The 15,200-nt window shown below is 35.3% G+C and overlaps 1 protein-coding gene across 1 annotated transcript in view; it reads right to left on the bottom strand.

Annotated features, from left to right (window-relative positions):
- The window catches only part of ABI3BP (ABI family member 3 binding protein), a 134,707-nt gene that overhangs the window by 35,660 nt on the left and 83,847 nt on the right, over positions 1-15,200 (bottom strand). Inside the window, exons 28-40 of the mRNA XM_061366721.1 lie at positions 14,963-15,037; positions 13,509-13,556; positions 12,546-12,620; positions 11,717-11,791; positions 10,420-10,494; positions 9,645-9,719; positions 8,122-8,196; positions 7,424-7,495; positions 6,874-6,948; positions 5,642-5,716; positions 5,099-5,173; positions 3,951-4,016; positions 3,594-3,668 (exon numbers count right to left, since the gene is read on the bottom strand). Of these exons, the coding sequence (XP_061222705.1) occupies positions 3,594-3,668; positions 3,951-4,016; positions 5,099-5,173; positions 5,642-5,716; positions 6,874-6,948; positions 7,424-7,495; positions 8,122-8,196; positions 9,645-9,719; positions 10,420-10,494; positions 11,717-11,791; positions 12,546-12,620; positions 13,509-13,556; positions 14,963-15,037 (936 nt within the window). The remainder of the gene's footprint in view (positions 1-3,593; positions 3,669-3,950; positions 4,017-5,098; positions 5,174-5,641; positions 5,717-6,873; positions 6,949-7,423; positions 7,496-8,121; positions 8,197-9,644; positions 9,720-10,419; positions 10,495-11,716; positions 11,792-12,545; positions 12,621-13,508; positions 13,557-14,962; positions 15,038-15,200) is intronic.

Raw genomic sequence — 15,200 nt, 5'->3', positions numbered from 1 at the left:
TAACAAAATGTAGCAGCACACGGACTAAATCACACTAAATCACCCAAGTATCCATTACAACTCCAATCTAGCTTAGTCCGCTCTTAGTGTCTATAGAAAATCCTACCTCTAGCCTGCTCCTTACAATCTAATTTAGGATCACAATCTTTTCCGAGTTAATGCTGTTCTGTCATTAGTAAAGTAGTAATGAAAAATACATCGAAGTTTCAGGGAAAATGTTGTTTACACCACAACATTAACCTGTTGACAAAAAAATCTCCCTTTTGAATGATTCATGAACTTTGAAGTTACATAAAAGTTTGTATTTTCACTGAAGGTCCCTCCTCTATCAAGCAGCTTGCTACATTTATCATAGTATTTGCCTTATGCTAGCAAACATAATTTGCTTACTATAAGCATTTTGACTTACCACATTCATCTAAGCTTTTAACAAAACTGAAAATACATGTACTACTTGCGTGTGTGTTTGTGTCTTGTTTTACTTCTATCTTTTTTTCCTGAAAACATTCATGGGGGTCTGGAGCACCTTAAAACTAGCTACTGCATCTTTAATAGCAGGCATACAGTTAGAAGGGTGTATCATTTTAAGGGAAGAACTGGTAAAAGTGCCTTTGATAAAGCAAATTGAAATACCTTAAACCTTGAGTTTCTCTAGAACTTGGCTATACAGCCACACTTCCAAAAATAAAAAGAAAATTTAGCACAAAGTTAATGGCTATATGACTATAATGAAACCCAACCTCTCTTTCACAAGGGAAATGGAAATGTTGCTCCAAACAAAAAAGTTTTTTTGCTGATGGTTGTCTGTAAGCTTAATAGATCAGGAGCAGTTTATAAATGCTCAAGATTAAGTAAAAAAATAACTAAGTTATACACACTAAGAGAAATATGAAAAGCCATCTCAATAAAATGAACTAAATAAAATGGCTAAGACATGGTTGAAAACTAGAAGGAATGTTAGCCATAAGGAGGCAATCCCTGCCTCTTTCCCAGTCAAGTTTACCATCTGGCACTATAGCTAGCCAGGAGACCAAAAACCCTGCCAGGAAACCAGTCACAGTGCTATGTGGTGCTGCTGGAAAAAACAAATTCCACTGCTTATCATCTGGGCCTTGCAGCTGCCAAGCGTACTCTGCACGGGGTGAAACGTCTTTGCACAATCAGGAAGAACTGGAGTACATTTAACAGCAGTGCCAGGCCAGCAAGGGACTGGTCTTGAAACAAGTGTCCATGGCTCTTCAGTAAATGTGCTTTTCTTCAGAGAAAGAAAAAAATGAAGTAATGTCTAGGAGTAAGTCTGAAAACATACTGTTACTTAAAGTCCTATAAAGGCATCTGATCATATGTTAAGGGTTCTGATAAGCTAACCAAAGAAAATAAGATACCATTTTCACAATTCAAGAAAACAATTTCCCTACACGGAAAAATCATCCAGATACATTAAAATGTTAAAATATTTAGAAGATATCACCCACTGAAAGAGAAGTAAGATTTAGGTTAGTGGAGTTAGTAGAGTTCTCTTTTACAAGTCTCTTCTGCAGACTCAGGAATTCTGTCTGCAATATGTAATTGCACATTGCTTAAGAGAGATACAGGTGATTTAATTGATTACCTGAACTCCCTCATTTTGTGAAAAGTTTTTTATGAGCAGTGTCCTGTAGGCTCAGACACTGCATTTGTCACAATACTCTGATATACCTGCTTTACAGAAGACTTGGGATTCCACTTATGGATCACCAAGGAGAGTAGACTGAGAAATTGTGAAAAGCTGCAGTGCTCTCTCAATGTCATGAACGTATAAAATTCATTGGTGATTTCCTTACACCACTGTGAAGAAAGGTGCAGACTCATAGAGAGCTATGCTATGTCAGGAGTGTTGGAAGAGCAATGGAAAATATTGAAGTATCATTTTCCAGAAGAATTCTAAAAGGCACTTACTCGCCTTTTAGTATATATGGTATGCACAGCATTGTGATGATCTTTGACATGATCTACCACAATGAAGCTCTAGTTCTTCACGGCAATTTGCACTACTATAAAGACATGGAAATAATGAGAACTAGTGGGCACTCCAACAGGAGTGTTTGAAACAAGATTGCTTAAAACAGTACCTTAGCAGTCACCCAACAAAACATTAAGCACAATAAACTACATTTAGGAATTTATATTATACTGCTGATTTACTAGCATGACTTTTTTCCTTCTCTTTAATCTACAAATGCCTCTGCAAAGGTTACTACTATATGGGAAAAGGGAAAAGCATAATATACTGTATAACATAATTGTGTATTTGTGCATGATTTCATAAGGTGCTTTCAAAACCCAGCTACTCCTGGAGATCTGTGTGAGTTCTGCCTATTTTGTTTATCAGACATTAGAAAGCTCACTTATAAGCAGACTGACAACAAAATAAAAGACTAAAACTTTCTAACCCACAACTCCTGACACAGGTCATTTAATGCTGTCTCTGATGTCCTGGAATTTGATGGGCTTATTTTATTTATCAGAAGGACTATGAAAGGTCAAAGAGCACATACCTCCAATGAAGGCGCCCACTCTGTATGTAATACAGAAGACTATGTCATGTTCTAAACAGGCTATTTCGAATTCAATTTAAATATTCAACTTTAAATATACAATCTTTTGAGATTTTGCATTTCTAAAAACATGGTGGGCTTCTCAGAAGTATATACAGGAATGAGTAGTTCAAATCATACTGAAGTCAACAACGTATTAAATTGACAAAGATACACTGGAAGAAGTACAGAGAAACATTATATGGACAAAAAAGGAATGTTTAAAGTAGACTGCACATTGCTCAGGTTACCCCAGCCTAGCTAGCGCAGAACAATAATATGGGATAGTATCACTGTTAGTAGTGGGTGAACAGCCAAAAGTTTGCTTTGAATATGCATTTTATTTATCTATATTATTTTTTAAGCCTGCATCATTGATGAAGAATCCCAGAATTCTTAATTTAATTAACCTTTGTCTGTATTAAAAAAAGTAATATTTGTTTTGACAGAATAAATTAATGCTTTATTAAATAAAATGTATGGATTCATTATAAATTAGCACGGAAAACATTATTTTGATTGGATAAAAAAATCAAGTACAATTGACAAAGGATGAATGATTTTTTTCAACAAACAAGCCAGTATTCTGAATAAATCTTTGTGGTTAGGGATGTATGTTATCTGTGTGTGTAAGGACATGTAAATTGAAGTGTTAGCTCTCACTCTCCTCTATCATCCACCAACCTGGAACTTTGTGCTGAAGTATTTAAGCCTGAATACTGCACAGTCCAAATACTTCAGTCTGAGTATGAGTAGGTTGAACATGAACATACCATGTGCATAGCTAGTAGCTAGCAAGATAACTGGCCGTAAGGCTTTCTTACCAAGTAGTCTGACTTGGACTTAAGCAACTGGGTAACCCTTTTCAACAAAGTGTTTTCCTGTATTTACGTAAAGTACTCCAGAGGAATTAATTTCAGTAATCAAACACAATAAAATATTTTGCAGGATTTAACATGATTTAAGGTTCATGTCTCTTACTGACAAGTTAAAAACCACCCAAAACTGCAGCTCTACCTGTTGTTGGCACAATCCACTTTGGCAGTCCAGGTGCTTTTGTTCTAGCTGGTGCTAGTGTGGTTCTGCTAAGAACTGTGCAAGAGTTTAAAAAAGAAAATAAGTTCCATGAGAAGAAAACCCAACACACTTTTATGTGATGCCACCAATTCCACATTAGAGAAGGAAAAACAACATTTGGTTTCTTTTTTTTTTTTTTCTAATTTGAAAAGGTTTTACCTCTAGACTGATTAATCAAAAGAAAAATACTTTTTTTTCTTTCCCCAGCAACACTCAAAATTCTACTGAGAATAGGTGAAATTAATTAACTAATTAATTAACCTCCACCCCATCCTAAATTGAATAAACAATTATTACCTGGTCTGGTCTGTGATTTATCAGATGGCTTTGGTCTGGCAGAAGTGAGACGTGTTTTATGGGGTGCTAAAAGAAATAATGTTCAGTTTAACTGTTATTGTCAACAGAACAGCAATACTGCAGTGTAATTTGCCAGAAAAGTCCCATGCACCAGTGTGATACAGCAAAATGGATGTATCATGCTGGTTTCTTTAGTGGTCAGATGACTCCGTCATGCAGCCTGACCAGCTACATTCATGTTTAGGCTTAGGAAAAGGTATAAAATATTAAGAGCCAGTTACCCAGCTGTACATGGATATAGAGTTAGCTCTGCAAGGTATCTGTGGCTTTAAAACATTTAATTAGGTTCTGTAAAAAACAATAAACCCCCCCCCCCAAAATAAAACACCAAATCAAACCTTCCCTAAATCAAATATTCAAATAAAAACATAACACATCGAAAACTGAGAAAACAACTGAAAGTATTCAGTGCAGACAATGTGTAAAGCTGCTGAAACACAGTGTCATCATCATGGTTAAAATCAGAAGTGTTCAGCCTTTTCTTATTATCACCTTTCACTTGCCAAATAATTTTGATATTGTAGTTGTTACAGAATTTGTATGAATCACACTGAAAGCTGAAAGCATAAGTAGTAATCACTGACATCTTGTGCCAAATTATCAACCTCTGTAAGTCAATATTTTAAATAAATTGAGCTGACTATTTGATAGTCAAATTTAATAAACACTCTATACCCCAAACTTACTGCAGTGTCAGAGAAAATACTTATGCAGGAAAGAACATATTACTCATTTTCAACACTTAAATTTGGTAAAAGCTTTACAGATTTAGATTTACTGTTTTATAAAGAAAAAGGCAAAAGTCAGTTTCATCTATGTTTGCAACACTATGCATCTGAGGATCCAATACACAGCAGTAATAATGTTTAAAGCTTCATGTCATCTTTGAGGCAATACTGATTAAACCTTGATTTTCACAGCAATGAGTAAAACCCCCACTTGATAAGGAGAAAAATGAATTTTCATTTTATATATTTGAAATAGTTTAAAGGTAATAATGAACAGACCATTAAACCTTAAACTGTTCTGATTTTACTTAAGATCTACAGACTCTCAAGATAACAAATTAAGAAAGTCTTAAAAATTACCTGTACTGAAGTGTGGAATTTCAGTTGCTAAATCAGTTTTGGCCTTGGGTGAAATCTGGTACCTTTCACTGGGAGCTGAAAGTGGAGATATTATTGCTTACCAAATGCAAATTATTTCCTTTTAAACATAAGATACCACAGAAGGAAAGGGAAAAACTGTCCTTGTGCAGAATATAAACAAAAAGAATCAGTGCTAGAAACCTGGCTGAAAATCATGCTTCTATACAAATAAAAGGCTTTTCAAGACTGGGAAGATATAGTCGGACAAAAGAAAGAAAGATGACCCAGTAATGCCTTTACATATGACTCGTCAGCCTTGTACATGAAGTACTTATTTCTAGAAAGAATTGAATGAAAGAAGAAATGGCTGGAAAATTAAAACTAGCAACATTTTGTACATGCAGTGGAATGTGACTAGCAAGTGAACACAACATGAAGATATATTAAGGTGGTTCTGTTGATCATAGTGTAAATATAGTCATATAGCAAAAGCACAGGAACTCAATTTTTATGAAAAAAACACTGACATTATATTCTCATTACCCAAAGTCATTTTGGACCCATCAACAACATGAACTGTTACAAGGTTAATCGATCCCAGGTGTGTTGCTCTTAGAGCTACAAGAAATAGAACATTGCTCTGTGAGTAATGAAATTGAAAATGTTGGATTTCATTGAGGATCTGCATTCTTTGTTTCCTAAAGACCTATCGCCACATCTACTATGACAATTTTAACAGACGTGAGACAGATACATGTTCTAATTAGGCTGGATGTGTTTTAATGATGACAGCCACACATTGCAACTATTCTGCTGGCCTCCCCCCAACTTCAGTAGAAATGCCCTGAAGGTGGAGTTCTGACAGTCTTTGGTATTTCTCACTCTGGTTATATTAATTTGCACTTCCTAAAATTTTTCTAAAAGCTTATAGTAGTGGTTTTATCTTTCAGATATTCTTCCCTTACTCAAATATGATTGAATTTAGTGTAAGATATCTAAGGTACTGGATTAAAAGGAGAGACTGGCAGCCAGAGGCACACACTACATATCTCCTTCAGAAACAAGCCTAAAATAAGGAAGCTGGGAAAGAAACCTACTTAGTGGCATAAACAGCAGTAGCTAAATAGTGCCATTTATTTTTAACAATTTTCTTAACAGCAATTTTGCATATGCATTGTTATAATGATTTCAAAGTCAAAGAATAAACCTATAAATTCTGTTTTCTAAAATCCTTTACCTAAAACTAATTTTTTAGTGGTACCAAAACATGGTACTTGTCAGCTATGACATGAATGGATTATAAATATGTGTCCCTAAATCTGCTGTAGTTACTACAAAAATCAGTGATAAAAGAAGGTATCTATATTCTTAGCATCTAGCTATCTTGGAGTAAGATCCTGACACCCGAGTTTCAAAAGTACTTGAGAAATTGAAGCAAATGTATCTAGAGTAATAAAATCCCCCCAAAGAAAAGAACACAGTGACACTGGTTACAGCAGAGTATTCTTATTAAAATTAATCTAATTCATTGCATTTTTCAAGGCTACTACCCACTAGTTCAAGAAAACCAACCAGCTTCTGCTCCCCATAGAAATAGATGCAATTCATGGGCATTCTCTTTGGTATAATTTATTAACATACTCTGAGCTGAACAATGATGATAATTTCTGTCCACAAATCATGGATGTCACATGACTGCAGTACTCAATGACAGAAGACAGTGTAACTAAAGCGATGCCACAGTAACACTTTTGAAGTTAAAAGCTTTAAATTACCAGGTTTAGTCTGTGGTACTTCTGGCCCAACAGATGTTCTGGGTTTGGAAGGAATGAGCAGTGTTTCTTTTGGAGCTGAAAGAAAAAAGACTATTACTGCATTTTTCAGGAATCATGATCCAATGTCATATTTAGCCCACAGAGAATTCATGCCTCAAATGTCTGAAAAAAAGACAATAACAATTCCATGGCTTTCTGGAACCTGAAATAAAATAGCTATCCAAACCACAGAAAAGTCCTAGCACAGTGCTGTAGGATAAATTGAGTTAGAGGCTAAAATTCTTGCTCTAAAAGAAAAATTAGACCACTGAATTTGGTTGGAGTTTTGACAAATACAGTCTTCTGACCAGACATGAGCTGTAGACTATTTCTGCTTTACTTCTAGGGTAGAACTGAAACTCATCTGTATTAAGAAACATGCACGTGTGCAAGCAGAATGAAGTACAAGTGGAATGATGTTTCACAAAGTACCACACTGGAGCATGTTCTCTAAGGATTTCTTCACTGAAAAATTAATACCCGTGTATTAACATTAAGGAAACTCATTTACCCATTGTTGCCCTTGAATGGTCGGTGGTAGTAGAAGATTTTGTAATTGGTTGTGGAGTAGTCGGATGTATTGCTGTTAAGGAGAATGTGAAGAATCTTAGAATATTAAACTGTAATAGAAACAAAGTAGAAATGCTACTTTAGAAATGCACTATTTCTAAAACTTTAAAAATGCCCCAAACTGAAGTGTAGTGTTTTAATCAGCTGCTGACAGATATTGTTAATTTCTGTACATTCCTTCTGTAACAAAAATGGAAAGAGACTCAGCCCCTTTAACTATTTTAAAGACTTATTTTCTGTCAGGATAGCACATGATGTCAGTTGTCAATTGTACAAGCACATTGCAAAGGAGTTCTGCTGTGTTTTATGGATGGAAACTGAAAAAGTGCTCATAGACTTGCATCTCTGATGACTAAGAAGTAATCAGGGAGAATAAGGTCTATCCAGCCACTGAAATTTGTCATCATCCACATTACTACATTTTAGTCATCATTTGCTGTATTTAACAGAAAGGATGAAAACCATTTTTGATGCATTCTAGAAATCATCCTGTGTAGTTACGGCATATTTTGGATTAAGTGTAATGCCTTTGAGCACAAAGCCAGCTATGAACAATTCCATTAAAAAGAACAAAACCCAAGGCTAAGGGAAGGAATTATTAAACACAAACACACAAAATTAAAGGAAGGATTCCATTACCAGGTTTGGTGTGTGGCACTCTTGGTTTTTCAGATGTTTTTGGTTTGGTATGAATGAACTGTTTTGCAGTTGGAGCTGAAATAAAAACAAACAGCAGCCATAATAATAATTGAAAACCCAAGCTTCTTTCATAGCACACAAAGAATGTAAGTATGATCTGATCTGTAATAAGGCAAATTATGTAAGGGTAAAGCTGAAAATCAAACAGCTGGAGTTCCTGGAAAGAAAGGGAAATAAGTTAAATGGCCACTGAAACAGACTTCATTATATGTAAATTTATAGCTTTGGACGAAGCAGTGAATAATATAGTCACGAACAGCATACAGTGATGGAACGAAAATAAACAGTTGCATCGTACATCTTTCACATCTGCCATATATGAGTATCTGAGGACAGGATCTGCTTTTCAGTGGACCCTTATTATCAGACTTGATTTATGAATTAAACCCTTTGTTTTTATGTGGGAACTATTCAATCTTGTCTTCATACTGCTCAGTTAAAATTGTTGCCATGTAGGAATCATTTACTGGAAAAAGTTATCGTGGCACCAGGTAGTCTGATCTACAACAGTGGAAATAATCTTGAAAATATCTGCGCTAGCCTGTGCATCTTCACCCTCCTCGCTCTGATGAACCATTTTCTGCACATGAATATTGCATCAGGTAGCCCCAGATACATATACAACAGAGCATGTAAACTTCATAAAGCTATATAGGGATATCAAATGAATATTAACCTAAGTAATTCATGCATACAGGGGATATATACTGAAATAAAAACACAAAAGATTTTTTCATTTCCTATTCCTCAGAAAGAAAAGACATACTTCAAATATTAACGAATGCTTATTAATACTTCATTAGTGATACCATTTCATTCTCAGAAAATTGTAGTCAGTGGTGGCCTCTGAAACTGGGGATAGAGAACTTTATTAACAGATTGCTCAAGCAATACTCCTTCTGGATTTATTGATCTTTATTTGGTCCACATCTGACACTTAAGCATAAAGAATTCTCAGCTAATGTTTCATATAATTTAGTAAGTTTTCCCAAAGTGAATGACTAGAGGTTAGCAGAGAAGTTGGTTTAAGAACTAACATTTGATTTGGAGGGTCACATATCTGGTCCATTTTGGTATACGTTATGCTATGGCTGATAACTTATAATTTCCTTGCAGTGAAGCAGAAAATTATTTTAGGATGACAGTATCCATACCTCATGTACAGAAGTTATAGGATTCACAACATACTCTTTAAATAAAGTTTCTTTTTATTGCAAAATATGTAACATCTTAAAGAATTACACCATCCTGACTGGAAAGGCTATGAGATGAGGAAAAGAACCTTCAAAAGTAAATGAGCTCATGCATTATTACCCTTGTCATGGCCAGAGGGCAAGCAATTATCTGGAAGCAGAGCAAAACTTCATCATTAGTTTTTAATGTATGTAATGAGCAATCCCTAAGAAGACCTTCTTTAACGAGAATAGAAAATAGATTATTATTTATGAAATACAAATTATTACCCAAAGTTGCCTTTGTTCTGTCAGGAACGTGAGGAATCATAGTAGTATCTGGTTCATGGGAGGCTGGAATGATTTCTGTTGGAAGAAATGTTGATAATGCTCAGAATAATAGACTCTCCCTTTCCCTCCTGCCCCTTCAAAAAACACTTCAGCACTATACTATATACACCCAAAAAGAGATGTTTTAAAACAACAGTGGGCGCTTACCCTCAGAGATTTATGGCTACAAAGAGTTCAGGGGTTTTTTTCATTTGTTTGGGGTTTTATTTCATAGATATTAAAAAAAAAAAAAAAAAGAATAATAGCCCTTTGGTGAAATCAGTGATTATCTCATACAGTTCAGTCACATTTATGGTGGGGAGTCTCCTAACTCAAATACAACTGAAGGGAATCCTTAGTCTGATCTGGATGAATATATGCATATAAAGGAAAAGCACCGCAACAGCTTTAAGAGGCTTCTCTCACAACAGGCTCAAAACATGGTGCAAACAACTGAAGTTTGTTGCACAGATACAAGCTGTGGATTACTTTCTATCATTGATTTAAACATAGAGGTCACTACCATTTCTTCTTCTGGTAACATCAACATAATATAAAAAAAAATAAAAAAATCTTGAATTGTTGCAGTTTCCATCAATGGTATGAGTCAACTGCAGTATTGCAGAAATTTTTTAAGGTTACCCAGATACCCAAATGCAAATGCACTGTTGATAACTACCCTCCTGAAAGTGTTCAATTATCTACTGCAGCTTGACAAAAAAATCTGATAATTTACCAGGCTTCCTGTGTGGAGCACCTGGGATGGGATCTGCTTTAGGTTTAAAGGGAGTATGTTGTGGTTCTTGAGGAGCTGAAAGAAAAGTCCTGTTTTAAGGGTTTATAGTGTTCAGACATAGACAGGTTTATTTCACAAACACTGCATGCCCTGTGCTTGCAAAGAAAAATAACATCCTTACATGAGTCTGAAAAATTGAGTGTCAGATGCATAGAGTAATTTCAGAAGAAAAGAAAATCCTGAATTAAAACGGGTGGAAAATTGATCAAGTAAGCAAAATCTGGAGTCAAGCAACAGAACCTGAAAGAACACAAACAACTACTGTAGACATGTTTCCCTCTGTATGTCAGAGCTCACAACTGCAATACTCATGACATGCTTGTCTCCTACAAGTGTCAAAGAATTACAGTGTGTATGAGAATGAAAGAAACTTACTGTGAAGACAACAAAACAGCTAGGAATCTTTCAATATCTAGAACACAGTAAAATTAAGATGGCATGTGAAAAACAGACTAATAATATATAATCGGTCCAAGGAGCAGCAGGGAAAGAATAATGACCAGCGCAAGGTAACATCTTTACCTGTTGCTGTCCTTTATTGTTCAATTGTATATACAGTAGGTGCCAAAACTTCATAAACACAAGAACATACATAGAATTAGCAATAAGTACATGCAAAAGGGTGAAAATACTCCCTTTTACATAACTGATTTCAAATTGGAACACATACTTAAATTTATTTTTAAAAATTATTATTTATTGGTGGAATTAGTGAATATATACTCACTCAAAAGGAAGGTTCAACTGATGCTTTCACAACCATCAGGAGTTACAGAGGTTTGGTGGTTCACTACCAAACTATTAAAATCCTTATTAAGTATATACTTTTAAGGGTCAAATTCTATTACCAAGGCACAAAAACATAAAAGTGGTTTGATGTAGATAGCTAGAGTCATAAACAAAGGTTCTCAAATATGTTTTTCTCTAAGAACTTCTGATTGGCACAAAAGATGAAATTTCTTCCAAGAACATTCTTATAATGTTTGCACGTTGTCTACCATGATATGCAGATTATTCATCAGTGACAGCTGTCATGTGGTTGAAAAGGATACACAACTCATCAAAACTCAGCCATTAAAAATACAAATCAGCTCTATCTTCCTTTAAAAATGTGATCATTAGAAAACCTATTTGTCTGTAATAAGAAGAGATGTTAATCAACACTTGATGCATTGAAGAAAGACAACCCAAAATAAACCCTGGATTTTCAAACACAACAAAACAACAGTGTATTTACCAGTTTTTGTGTATCTTATGCCTGGACGTGGTGATGCTCTAGGTTTGGAAGAGACTCGCCAATTTTCTTTTGGACCTGTAGATATGCAAAGTTTTGAACATTTTACTGAGAATAAAGATTCAATGCAAACTTTTTTATTTTCCTGACAGAAGATTCACTTTGGCCCAAAAATTTTTTTTAGAAAGTATTTCCATTTGAAAGTAATTGCAGAGATCTCTTGACAATGCTCATGCAGAGACTAAAGACAAAGTGACTGTTAAAGTGCAGTGTTGGATTAACTCTCCACTCCTTTCAGCTCTATCACACAGAGCTTTCTACAGAGTAAACTGCTGTAGTTCTAACACTTAACCATGTTGCGCTTAAGTGTTTCATATGCCAAAAATCCATTGCTTATTTTACTCAGCTGTGCATTAAAAAAAACCTCCATCAAAGAAGAAACATGGAAATTTAGCACTAATTTTCAAATGGACAGAAGTATTTTCAAAGTTTTGGCAACAGGAAAGTAGTGTAATTCTACACTTGTAAATAAGTAGCTGGAAAATATAAATACTTCTGTCATATTTTGTGGAAATTAAGACACTAATTTTCTGATGTGCAAAGGCTCAAGATGACTGTTAACCCTCATTTCTGTACCATTCCCTACAAGTTATTGACATGTATAATATTTAGCGGATCTTTTTCCATAACAGCTATGTAGCAAACCCAATAATGACAGTAAAGCACAGCACATGCAGTAATTACCTGTATTTTCAGAGAACTAGTAGATTTTGACAATTTTCAAACTGATAAAACTTTCATGCAGTAAAAGGCAAAATATTGATAAGCTTACTTGCTCTAGTTGGAGGAACATGTGGAATGGGTGGTGTTTTAGGTTCAGAAGTCCCATGATGTGTATCATTAGGAGCTGAAAGAAAGAAATTCGTTTACACCATACTAACATTTTCTGAGGTATCAGTGTCCACTACCACCTATAACAGCTAAAAAAAGAAAAAAAAAACAACTCCAAAACCTCAAACCAGATCAAAAATTTAAACCAAAGATATTCTATGGAAGCGATGCAGAAGAGAAGAGCTTTTTTCAACAAAATTGGTCTATAGAGAAAAAAAGATAACTTTCTGAGGCATACTATCATCTAAGCATGTGACAGAATTACTGGTTTTATTTAAGAAGATGACTTAATAGGAGAAAACAAGTAGCTTCAAATACAAAGACACCACTACACTGTAATGGAGGTTGTACTGGAATGATTCGCAGTACCAGATTCAAATGATAAAAATGCTTTACACAAAGGGAGCTGCCTCAAGGAATTGTATGACCCAAAGATCACTGAAGCAATTTTTTTCCAGCAATGGAATTGAGGTTTGAGTGAAACAGAATTATTTTTTAGTCCTCTATGAAAGATTAAATATCATTTAGTAAAAATGGAGGGGAAAAGAAGTAGAGAAAGAAAACTTGCAACATGCAGCTCTGCTGACCTAAACTGTATGACTAATGAGAACAGTGCCACCTCTACTGTATGACTGTGAACATGCAAGTTAGAATCCTATTCTGATCTGCCCTCTGCCTCTTACCATTAAATACTGAAGGAAATTGCCCTATGTTATGTGCATAACAACTTGAAAGGAAAGGATCCTCCCCAACTGTTTTGTAGAAAATAAGAAAAGAGAGAATTTTTACTGATATTATTAAGGCTCACACAAAGAAAGGCGACACATTTTTGCAGGTCTACTCTTAATGATTTCTGTTGAAGAGGAAAGACAACATAACTGTTCAAGTAAGAAAATACCATTACCTACTGTTGACTTTGTTTTCTCAGTTCTAAATGTGATTGGTTCCAGAACTGCATTAGTGTAACAAAAAAACCCCAATCAAAAAACAACAAAAGCAAGTCTTACCAAGAATAATCAAAACAATGACTACTTCCACAATGATCATACAACCATCCTGCTACAGCCAATGACAGACTGTCACTACTCTCTGAAACTCAGCACATGTCAGTATCCTCAAAATTGCCTCCAGTTCAAGGCAATAGCTGTAATACAGAACAGGGCCCAAATATCAATCTGAAGCTTTTATAATAAACCACAAAGAAATTGTGGGTGTTTTTTCACATTAAACTTTTTTGCACTTTCCTGACTTATGTCAAGGCTTTGATTCAAGCAATAGGCACAAATTTACTGGAGGGAAAAGAAAACTTAGTTGTCATTTTTCCTCCCATTTCTCCAGCAGCACTGTCTAATACTGCATATACTTTGAATACCTGTACTGGGTCTGGTTGGGACAGAGTTTACTTTCTTCACAGCAGCTCCTGTGGTACTCCGTTTTGGATTAATGAAGGTTGATAATGCACCAATGTTTTAGCTATTGCTGAACAGTGATTGCTACAGCATCAGGGGCTTCTTGGTTTTTAACTCTACCCCCAAGCAAGTAGACTGGAGGCGGTAAAGGTGTTAGGAGAGGACACAGCGGGGATAGCTGAAACAAATTGACCAAATGAATATTTCACCTCACATAATGTCATGCTTAATAGCAAAACTTTCCAAAAGGCCCATTGCTCCTAGAGTGACACTGGTCTGCTGGTGGGATGTAGTGTGTGGTTACTTTGGTTTCCTCTCTGTCCTCATTGAATCTGTCTTTATCTTGAACTAATTTTTTTTTTTTTTCTCTGCTTTGCCCTTGTGATTCTCTCCAAAGTGGAATGATTAAGGGGCTAGTGGGCTGATGACTTGGGTCAACCCACCACACTATCTCATACAGTTGTTAGTGTGAGTTGTGTAACTTTCTTCCTTCATCTTTAATTAGCTCAGGGTTATATAATGCTCTCTACCAAGCTGTGTAAGCAACATTATAGAAAGTGTTACACATTCTTAAATCTCTTAACATCATAAGGGAGGTGCAAGAGTGAACTGAAAAGTATAAATGAACAACTGTGCCTGATAAAGAAAAAAATAAGTACATAATTACAACTACACAATTTGAGAAAAACGGAAAAAAATCCCTCCTCTTTGCAACGACACACCTCCTTCTCACCTTCACTTTCCCAAACCTAAATTCACACAGAAAAGACCTATTTTCATTGACAATTGCACAGAAAATGCCCACTGTTGCAGTGACTTGGTTGATTATAAATCCCCTGAGTGTGCATGCTCCAACATATACACCCGAGGGATACATGTTTATCTGAAGCTCCACAGTAGAGTAGGACACATATATAAGTTTAATAAGAAAAAGAAACAGTGTACATACCAGCTTTGGTCTGTGACACCTCTGAGCCTGATGATGTTTTAGGTTTGGAGGTAAAATGCTGTGTTTCTTTTGGAACTGAAATTTTTTTTTTAAAAAAAGCAACTATTAAAATCTTTCAAGAATTGAGAATAACAAGGCATAATATAAAAAAAAAAAAACATGCCTCTGGAAACCTCTGGAAACCCAAAAAGCTTGTACGAGAAATGAAGAATTATGAATGTCTGGTACACAGAGAAAT

The sequence above is a fragment of the Neopsephotus bourkii genome, unplaced genomic scaffold, assembly GCF_033783945.1.
Source record: "Neopsephotus bourkii isolate Nb327-2 ecotype Australia unplaced genomic scaffold, CSIRO-AGI_Nbou_v1 NB_1350, whole genome shotgun sequence".
Classification (NCBI taxonomy): domain Eukaryota; kingdom Metazoa; phylum Chordata; class Aves; order Psittaciformes; family Psittacidae; genus Neopsephotus; species Neopsephotus bourkii.
Note: the sequence above shows the minus strand (reverse complement) of the source record. Positions and strands in the feature narration are given on the sequence as shown.